The sequence below is a fragment of the Hippocampus comes genome, unplaced genomic scaffold (assembly GCF_001891065.2).
Source record: "Hippocampus comes isolate QL1 unplaced genomic scaffold, H_comes_QL1_v1.1 scaffold291, whole genome shotgun sequence".
Taxonomy (NCBI): Eukaryota; Metazoa; Chordata; class Actinopteri; order Syngnathiformes; family Syngnathidae; genus Hippocampus; species Hippocampus comes.
Window position 1 is genome coordinate 442925 of NW_017805740.1, and position 10913 is coordinate 453837.

The 10913-nt window shown below is 41.2% G+C and overlaps 1 protein-coding gene across 8 annotated transcripts in view; it reads right to left on the reverse strand.

Annotated features, from left to right (window-relative positions):
• The window catches only part of brip1 (BRCA1 interacting helicase 1), a 61116-nt gene that overhangs the window by 32799 nt on the left and 17404 nt on the right, over positions 1-10913 (reverse strand). For all 8 annotated transcript variants that reach the window (XR_002169864.1, XM_019883297.1, XM_019883296.1 and 5 more), the window contains 7 exons: positions 10525-10719; positions 8923-9050; positions 6077-6187; positions 5119-5385; positions 2992-3213; positions 2608-2807; positions 2366-2498 (listed from right to left, as the gene is read on the reverse strand). Coding sequence is in view for 7 of the 8 variants with exons in the window: in XM_019883297.1 (XP_019738856.1) it covers positions 2366-2498; positions 2608-2807; positions 2992-3213; positions 5119-5385; positions 6077-6187; positions 8923-9050; positions 10525-10719 (1256 nt within the window). In the remaining variant the exon portion in view is untranslated. The remainder of the gene's footprint in view (positions 1-2365; positions 2499-2607; positions 2808-2991; positions 3214-5118; positions 5386-6076; positions 6188-8922; positions 9051-10524; positions 10720-10913) is intronic.

The following is a 10913-nucleotide window of genomic DNA, read 5'->3' on the forward strand; positions in this document are numbered from 1 at the left end:
GGCCAGACTGGTTCGAGCTGATAGAAAGGCAACAGTGACTCAAATAACCACCCGTTACAACCAAGGTAGGCAGAAGAGCATCTCTGAACGCGCAGTACGTCGAACTTTTGAGGCAGATGGGCTCCAGCAGCAGAAGACTACGCCGGGTGCCACTCCTTTCAGCTAAGAACAGGAAACTGAGGCTACAATTTGCACAAGCTCATCGAAATTGGACAATAGAAGATTGAGAAAACGTTGCCTGGTCTAATGAGTCTCGATTTCTGCTGCGACATTCGGATGGTAGGGTCAGAATTTGACGTCAACAACATGAAAGCATGGATCCATCCTGCCTTGTATCAACGGTTCAGTCTGGTGGTGGTGGTGTAATGGTGTAGGGAATATTTTCTTGGCACTATTTGGGCCCCTTGGTAACAATTGAGCATCGTTGCAACGCCACAGCCTACCTGAGTATTGTTGCTGACCATGTCCATCCCTTTATGACCACAATGTACCCAACTTCTGATGGCTACTTTCAGCAGGATAATGTGCCATGTCATAAAGCTGGAATCATCTCAGACTGGTTTCTTGAACATGACAATGAGTTCACTGTACTCAAATGGCCTCCACAGTCACCAGATCTCAATCCAATAGAGCATCTTTGGGATGTGGTGGAACGGGAGATTCGCATCATGGATGTGAAGCCGACAAATCTGCCCCAACTGTGTGATGCCATCATGTCAATATGGACCAAACTCTCTGAGGAATGCTTCCAGCACCTTGTTGAATTTATGCCACGAAGAATTGAGGCAGTTCTGAATCGAACCCTGCATCTGTACACTGTGAGGCTGGCGCGCTAACCAGTTGGTCACCGGGCCACCGGTGCTTCACATGCCTCCCAATTTTCGTACGCCGAAGTCAAATGTATCGGGATTGGTTAGATTGGTTTTTCCACCCCCTGATGATGACTTTAAAATGTCACATTTTTTTTAACCAGGGTTGAGGAGTGTGCAACATTTAGTGACTTTTCATGCATGTTTAAGTCCCCCCAAATGCAATTCTTTTTGGTGAAAAATAAGAAAACAAAAAAAAAAAAATATATATATATAAAATAGTATAAGATGATACATTTCAGAGATTTTGAGACATTATAAATATTATCATACATACATTAAACAACATTGGTCCCGATACTGACCCCTGTGAGACACCACACACAATGTCCAGGCGTCATGACTTATGCCCATCCATTCCCACAAACTCTTGCCTCCTGTTCAAATAGCTCCTTCACCCAGTTAAAAACTGAAATCTGAAAACTGCTGTTCACAATTGCTCACAAATTCGTCCACTTTACCATTCCTTCTAATAATCCCTCTTTAAAACTATTCCAAATACACACCTATTCCGGATTGTTTATTCACTTTAATGTTGCCCATAACATTTGCCATTTAATTGCTGTCGTATGTTCTGTTATTTTATTGTACTGACTTTTAATTATGTTGTACGTTCGCCTAGTTCCGTTCAAAGAGTGAACCAGTACTCAAGCCATTCCAACAGCAACACACTTTCCAGCTGCACCCCCAGGAGCCACAGTCAGCGCTGGTTGGACGGAAGCCCAATTTGAACCATCGCAACAATGGCGGGTGCAACATCACTGACATTGCCGTCCTTGAATCCCCACACAGATTGCGTGGGGCCACACCCGTCTATCTCCCAACACTTTCACACCGTCGCTTGTCGTGCAAGAAAATTTCATGAGATTCTACAAGAATTACGAGATCTCACGGAACGTTACGAGAACTATACCTCAGAAACCAAACACACTACAATGGAAACACCTACAAGTAGCAATTTGTCAAAATGGTAGAATGATCACTTTTATGAAAAACTGAAATGGAAACCTAGGTTATGTCTCTTGGCTGGCCTGGAAATGCCTTGGGCGAAGTGCCTGGACAGAGGGAAGTCTGGGCTAACCCGCTAAAGCTGCTTTCCCCATGACTCGACACTGGATAAGTGGAAGAAAATTGATTAAATATGTTTTGGCAAATCAATCAGCCTTAGTGTGTACACCACGTTATTCTTCGATCATTGCTTTTTCACTAAATTATACATTTTTTTTATGACTACTAAACATTTTTTGGGAATTGATATTATTTCCACTATTATTACAATTTTCCTTTTTTTTTTTAATGCACCCTCCACTCCCCTACATTAATGACTGTGTACCTACACCCAGCCACACAGTCATAATCACAGATTTATGTTTGTTTGTTTATTTATGTGTTGTGTTTGTTATTGCTTCACGATATAAAAATATTTAACAAATTTACATTCTCTAAAAAATTCAACAACTAGAACTGTTAAACAGCCATAGTTTCCAATAGCATACCTTCAGCATCCGGAAGGTATCAGGAGTGATACCCAGGTTGTGAAAAATGCTCAGTATTTCCTTTCCATTCCAAACTTTACATGCATCTTCATATCCCCTATCAGACATGAGGCTTTGGCTCTCCTGGATCCAGCTATATGGACAGTAATGCATCACAATTTTTTAAAAAATGTGGTGAAGGCCATTATACAGGTTTAAAAATAAAGAGAAAAAAAAAGAAAGAACAATGAAATGTCACTCACTTGAGTATACTACAGCAAAAATCTCTTAGAGGCTCATGTTTCAACCGCCGGATGTTGCTGTTGACCATGCCGTCAAAGTCATCCCTGCACATCAGCAAATTATTGTGGTCTAACATGAAGCTGGCACTTTCTCGAGCACAGTCCTCAATATTATGGGCTTCATCCAGAACCAAGATGTGGCCTGCAAGATCAATCTCCATCTGGTTGAAAAGTTAAGACTGGATAAGGGATGGGCAAACATTGACTGTGAAATGCTGCTGCTATTACCTGTCTTTGATTCCCAATAAAACATTGCTATTTTAATTATTTCCCACATGCATTAAATATTGTGTAATAAAGTAGCAACAACACAAGTTCCTGTCCATGATTTCTGAGATGACTCACACAATCTCTGATCACTGGATCTAACAGGTAGTTATACGGACAGAAGATGATCCTGGAGCCTTGCATGAGTTCACGAGCAGCATAGTATGAACATGAACGAAGCCGTTTGCCCAAAGAGACCAGGTCCTCAATGTCCCAGGCTTGGTGAACTCCATGGACCAACTGCAGAGTGTTCTGGTTGCCCATTTTCTGTACTGCATGGAAGTAAGGACATGATCTTCCCTAAAATATAAAAACAATTTTGTGATCTGGACACTGCTGTAAAAGAGATTTACATTATATATATATATATATATGTACACACACACACACACACACACACACACACACACACACACACACACACACACACACACACACAAATACACACACACACACACACACACACAACACACACACACACAGTGGTCAAACTGGTTGACATGTCCGCCTCACGGTGCACAGGTACAGGGTTCAATTTCGGCGCCGGACTTCCTGTATGGAGTTTGTATTCTCTCCCCATGCCTGAGTGGATTTTCTCCAGGTACTCCCACATTCCAAAAAACATGTACGGTAGGTTGAATGAACATTCAAAATTTTTCCTTGGTGTGATTGTGAGTGCGAATGGTTGTTTGTCTATACACTATGTGCTTTGAGATTGGCTGGCAACCAGTTCAGGGTGTACCCCGCCTGCTGCCAGAACACATATCGCATGAACCCTAGCTATAACAGGGCTTCGCTGTTTCAAAGATTATTTTTTGTGCTTTTTTTTCTGCAGTGCATGGTGTTCTGCATCCTGCTTGGCTGAGAAACTATGACTGATGTCAACAGTCTCCTTGCCTCATCTCCATTCAGCTTGCCAAATGTACATTTGCAACAAAAACAGGTGTTGATCTTTGTTTCATTCTATAGTATAGTATTGTATTGTATAATAATTGTAAAAAAAAATAAAGGTATCAGTAACTGTTGTGATTCTAAGTGCATGGTAATGTTAAAATAAATACATGATGGTGAAATGACAATGACTCCACGTTTATTTAGGTTATTGTGCCCCCTGCTGTTATTTCAAAGGGTTGCATGAGTGGCAGGAAGTGGTTCATGTGGATTATTAGGAGTTACGTCAGTTTGAGGAAAGGGACGAAAGCGTGAGGTGCATATGTCAAGAGCTTCTGTCTTCTAATTACTCCTAAATTCCAGTTTAGAAGGCTGACTAATGTGTTTTATGTTGTGGAGATGCATGTAGGTATGTTGTACATAGTGAGGGAGAGAGAGAGAGAGAGAGAGAGAGAGAGAGAGAGAGAGAGAGAGAGAGAGAGAGAGAGAGAGAGAGAGAGAGAGGGGGGGGGGGGGGGTGTTATGGGACTTGTAGTAGCAGCCGCCTCTCGTCTCTCATCGCCTCCTCCTCATCAATACCGATTAATTGTCTTATCATGAACACATTGGCTGCACGGAGATAGCTGGCCAGGAGCTAGCTGGAGGCTAACGACGGCTACACTGTCAGAGCGTCAATTGAGAGCCACTTTCTACGCCACCAACACAAGTCTCTTTGCCTCTCCCAGAAGGCAATGCTGATGAATGTTAAGTACTGTAAAATATTTCATAGTTAAAGATTTAAGTAAGTACGTGTACTGCTGGAGTCGTTGTGTCAAATATGTAAAGTATAATTACTGTTTGCATATTTTAAACATGCTGGTACCCTCATACACTTACACAAAACTTCCTAGTGGGGGAGCTAACCATCCTTTGCCATTTTTCAATTATCACGGCCGGGTACCGGTCCGTTAAAAGTGGTAAGTGAGGGATCACTATAATCTGTATTTTATTGAAGTGATGCACAGAAGGGTATCTTAATATACAGTATTTGATTTCTATATGCATTTAGCATATAGAAAATACCCATTGCTCAACTACAATCAATAATATCATACTGTGCCCCCCCCCAAGATGGCACAAAACTGTTTAACAGCAAATCTAAATTAAGTGCAAGAACTAATTTTGATGTACATTTTCAGAAAAATCAACTTGCCAGTAAGTATGCACCCTGACTAGTGCAGAGACGCAAAAAAGCTCATGTTGTAACGTGAAGCCCACTTACGCGTAATTGCTCTAAAAAATTGTCTGTGTATGAGGATGTTGGTAAGCACTCACATCTTTGGCTTCCATTAGGTCCTTGCAGAGGTCATTCCGGTTGGAGTGAGGGGCCACATTTGGGTTGACACAGGTATGATCTCTGCTGGATAATATGGTCATTGGAGCAGTGGAGTATGCAGTACGCTTCATCTCGTGAACAACTTGAGTTATTTGTTTATGTGTGCGTGTGCCAAAAAAAATTTTGGGGACCTTCCTTTTGCCACCTTTATCCTTTGCACTATCCTTGGCTGATGCACATGGGCAGTGGAAGCATGATTCGGGGGACTAAAAATGGGGGGGGGGGGGGAAAAAAAATTAGATTACAGCAAGAAGACAGACATCAGCGTGGGTCCTCAACCAGTCCCTATGAATGAGTAAAATTATTGAGCCACAAAAACAGTTTCAAAAATGTTTTGGGAAGTATTTAGTTCACTACACCTAATTTTTTTCCAAGTAATTTGCGCAACACTTGATGATAATCGTGAAGTGTAATTTTCAGACCTCATCTATAGTATACAGTATATAAGAAAAAATCTTGATCCAGGACAGGAGAACTGAATCAATCTCTGTATTCATCAATGGATGTGACAGCTTCTTGTTTACTTTTACAATGAGCTTGTAGCAGAACTGTAGCGTGAGCTCTCTGAACCACTGGTGAAAGGAGACTTTGATTCTCCTTTCATCTATAACCACTTCTAACAACAAGGCATATGTAGGAATAGGGGTTACGAATGTATTCTTGTCTGTTTTATGTTGTGTGTTCTGTTGTGTTGTTATTTCATGTTAAATGTCTGTAAAGCACTTTGTTACAGCTGCAGCTGTTGTGAAAGACTAAAGATATATTGTATTTTGTATATTTGTCTTAACTTTACAACAAATTGAAAAAGTGAGAACATTTTTGCCAATGTTGAAAACAAGAGAAATAGAATATGCCCAGTGGGGCTCAGTGAAATACATTTGCTCCATGTAAACTCACAAGGCAAGGGGACAACACTCGAGGTCCATGGCTTTTGGGGTCCATAGATGAACTCTGAGGACATGAAGAATGATTTTCCAGCTTCGGCATATCTTCTGAAAATACAACTCCCTACAACAGACACTGTGTTTTACTTATCGGAAGAGTAAGTGTAAAATATCTACCTTCAGAACAATGCAGGAGCAGACAGTGGCTTGCAAAAGTATTCATCCAGCTTGATCCACATTCATGTTGCCATAAAGGTATAACGTAAGTTTATTTATTTATTTATTTATTAACAGTCCAACACAAAGTGACGACACATTATTATGGATCGGTACCTTTCACAATCAAACTGGCTCAGTTCTGAAACTGGCTCAATATCGGTACCGATTTTCCGTACTTTTGTGTGGGTTTTTCTGGTCATAAATGTGAAATCCAATAAAACCGTAAAAAAATGTTCAATTAAAGATATTTTTTCAATATCTAATCTTTGACAAATAATAAATAAAAAAAAATTGAAAATATGCAGAGGTGGGAATAAGTTGAACAGTCATAAGTTGGAATGGCCTGAATCTGTCAAAAAAGTGTAAATAAGGGGCAAAAGAAAAAAGAAACTCATTTTTGGCCTTTATTGTGCATATTGAAAAAAATTGTGGAAGGAAGCATGGAAACACGGATGCAAGGAAGCAAGGAAGGAAAAGAGCAAGGACATTAGCAAGCGTGGAAACAAGGAAACAATGATTCAAGGATGCAAGGAAATAAGGATGGAAGGAAACAAGGAATCAAGGGTGCAAGGAAATGAGGAAACTGGGAAGCAAGGAATCAAGGGTTCAAGGAAATGAGGAAACAAGGAAGGAAACAAGGAAGCAACTAAACAAGGAAGCTCGGAAAAAAGAAAGCTAGGAGGCAAGGGAACAAAGAAGCAGGGAAAGAAGGAAACAAGGAAGCAAGGAAAAAAAGGATCCAAGGAAATTAGAAAGCAAGGAAGGAAGGAAGCATCCAGTGTCCCGAGTGATCGGGAGGCCTGCACACATTAGCGTACCTAATATTTTGGCCAATATGGCCGAACCATTGGTGACGACAAGGGAGGAGGATTAATTTTTTGGTGTATTCAAACCCTTCTGGCCCAGACATTCTGGCATCTTGTTGCTTTGAAGCCAGAGATAACTTCATAAATCTCAGTAAACCAAATGCATCTCCACATGTCAACTTGACATTGCAGGACCAAGAATGGCTTAAGGTATGGACACAGGAACTGCAGGTACGACCTCTCAATGCAGTTTTTGTCTGAAATGCATTATCTATGAATATAGGCTTGTTTAATTGTTTTTTCCTGCTAATTTTCTATTAATTCTAACATTATAATAATCATTTATTGGTCATGTTTATAACAAAAATTTATACCCCCTGATTTTTCTAAAAGAACGGGCAACACAGAGTCAACTGAAACTTGAGACAAACAAAGAATTGAGTCTCAACTGAAACTTGAGATAAAGGTCGGCTATTTCGCACATCTGCCTGACTTAACAGATAAAAAGCCTTCCCTTTAATCTCCTCTGCGTCACTTGTCGGCTCTCCTGAAATCTCTGTTATGCTTTTCTCTTCAAGGCTTTCTTCTGAAAACCTTCTTGTGAGAATGTGCTTCTGTCACCTGTCTTAAAAAAAAGAAAAAAGAAAAAAACCTTTCCATCTGGTGGAATTTTCATTTTACGTATGCTTTTCCTTGTTTTGTTTGCACTCCAATGAGTCTGGAGTCTCCACAGACGGCAAGGATCCCACATCAGCCACTGGCGATGAGACTTCCAGCTGTTTCGGTTGTTGGTCCATGGAACCACCACGGGCTTACCAGATTCACCATAACAATCCAGATGCTCAGAATACAAGTTGACACGTAAACTGGCCTGGCTCTTCTTCTGAAGGATATGAAAACCACCCATGGTCGCCATGACGTAGCTTCAAAACTGCACGAGGTCCGAGCCACGAAAACCCTACCAAGGTTTAGTTTTCCTTATTTCCTCCTCCTACTTTACTTTTTTTTCTTCTTTTTTTCAGATCCAAACAAGTCAAAAATCCATGTCCGCTTACTCATCACGAGAGACTCCGTGTATCAAAAGTGCAAACCTCAGAGTTCAACAGGGCTTCAGTTTAGTGCATAGAAAAATGTGGCAAACAGTATCTAACGTTGTGCGTCCACCCGTGTCACTCGTCAACATCATCGTATACTTATACATTAGACGTCCCATCTCTCCCTCAGATGCCACCTTGCCGTAAGATAGAATGTCTTGTATGTTTCAACAGCAGTAGATTTTAAACATTGTGCATATACAGATGTCAAGTGTGTGCGTGTGTGTGTGTGGGGGGGGGGGCGTCAATTTATTAAACTTACTATTTTGGTAAAATTACTGCCAATGTATTCAACTGTAGCCCCCCACATATTTAAAGTCTGTCTTAACAAGGGTTTTCGTCATTTCCCCCTCTAGAAACAAAAAAAAAATCAATGTGCAGGTGAGCAGGATTAATCCAGACATTACTCCTAAATCGCTGTTAATTACTACTGACCCCCAAACATCACTAAACTGGATAAGGGCAAAATTTCCGAAGTTGTGCATCTCTGGTGTTTGTCCCTGAACCATTTCCATACAATAGATGCCTCCCAACTATTTTGTGGAAGAATAATCACAGGTGCTGACACACCATGTCAAATAAAGGTACTTTGACCAAATAAAGTGTTTGATAAAATTGCATACTCAAATCATGCAAAAACAAAATTGTGCAGGTACCAAAATTGTGTTCTGAGTCAGTAACAGACAATGCTGTAAATACAAGAAAAAAAAAAAAAACAAAAAAACAATCCTTAATCTTACCTTAGGTTCAGCAATGCGAATACGTTTCCTCTCAGGCTGGAAATCTGTTTTATCTTGGTCATCGATGGGGGAAAATTGGATTGTCTCACCCAGTTCAGAGGGTGAACTTTTTTCAGGAAAGGATTTGGCTGCCAAATACAATGAAAATTAAGTGAGCACATTTGGTAAATATTAGTGATGCACAATATGAAAAAAATTCAACTGATGCTCTAAACGTTATTTTTTTTAGCTTTGTATGGCCAATACCGATAAGCTCATATTTTTAAATGTGGTATAGTTTATCTAGGGTCCAAAATTATAGCTAGAAAAAAAAAAAAAGTGACTCTATAGATGTGACTGAAGTACTGCCCGATGGCTTGCAGTTGGGTCCTCTTTGACATTTTAATGCCATGATCTGTAGCAAAAGTATTCTTTAACGGTCACTTTAAGGCTTCACTTTAGGAGATGACACCAGATGCCAGGGGTCGGGAACCTATGATTCGCGAGCCATATATGGCTCTGTTGATGATTGCATTTGGCTCGCAGATAAAACAAAATATTCTCGCTTGTTAATCAATCCATTGATTTTTCACTGCTTGTGTCCTATTCAGGGCTGCAGTAGCAGGAGCAATTTTAATTGGATAATACTGGCCTAAGTAGGCCGTTGCTGTGGAAACAGGTAAACGCCCCCTTTTGAATCAGCTCGCTCGGTCATTAGCTCAAAGCTAATCCGAAAGTTGAGGATTCTTATCGTTTAGGACCTAAACGAATAACATGGCGAAAAGAAAAAAAGATGACGAGTATGGTAGACTTCAGGACGGATGGACCGAAGGATTCGCCTTTGTGGAGAGAACAGGTTCTGCAGTGTGTCTAATTTGCAATGAAAAAAATACCACCGATGAAACGGTCGAATGTAAAGCGGCACTTTGACACGCGCCATGCTACATTGGCATCAAAATACACTGCGGGAGACTCAAGAAAGGAAGCGTGCAAGCTACTGAGCAGGGTGCAAGCTAGCCAGCAGCAACTCCGCGTACGGACCCAGCAAGCTGACGACTTTACCGCCTGTCATCAATTGCTCCCACGTTGCTCACAACTTCACTGTGAACACTCCGTTTACACCAATGTCCCTCCCGGAATGATGGCAAGCTCCCAATTAATTTTCTTCACTTGGTTTTTGACAGTAGCAGTGAGATGGGCGCGCATGGAGTCACAGATCAACAGGAAGGTGCTGTGTGAAAAAAACCCCATCTGATCTCTATACATACACCTCTCTCAGCCACTCTATCATTTTGTCCTTATCCATCCAGCCCTTTTGATTGGCCTCGATGAGGACTCCAGCAGGAAACTTTTCTTTCGGCGGCGTCTTCCTCTTGAAAATGACCATAGGCGGACGTTTCGGTCCATTATCATGGCAACCAAGAACTATCGTGAAAGCCGTCATGCCCCGTGGTGCATAGATAACGTGCTGCTCGCCTATTTCTCCATAGTGTGGTTCACGAGGAAGCCAAAAGTGAGCGGGACCTTGTATTTTATTGTATTTTAAGGATCTATTGAACTTTAATCTACTTTTTCCCCTTCATTTTGAATAATTAACAAAAAATAATATGAATTGATACTTACTTGTGTCATTGCTGGGATGCAGCTGATCTTTCAGGTCAACAACAGCAGCGTTGATGGAAGTGGCGGTTGAGGCCGATTTCCCTTTGCTATGGCACAGACATCGGCATGGGATGGTCATGTTTGACTTTGTGACATCGCTCGTGTTTTTAAAAGATTGGCTTTCATCTTGAGAGCTTCCTTCGGCTTGCAATTTATCTGGAGTCACAAATTGAATCAAAGGATTAGACTGCTTACAAACAGTGTGTGTGTGTGTGTGTGTGTGTGTGTGTGTGTGTGTGTGTGTCAGTGATGTGTTCGAGGCTCGAGGACCGAAGATCGGCCCTTGGTCCTTGGCCTTGGGAGTCAATTCCTTGGCCTTGGCCTTGGGAGTCAAGTCCTTGGCCTTGGCC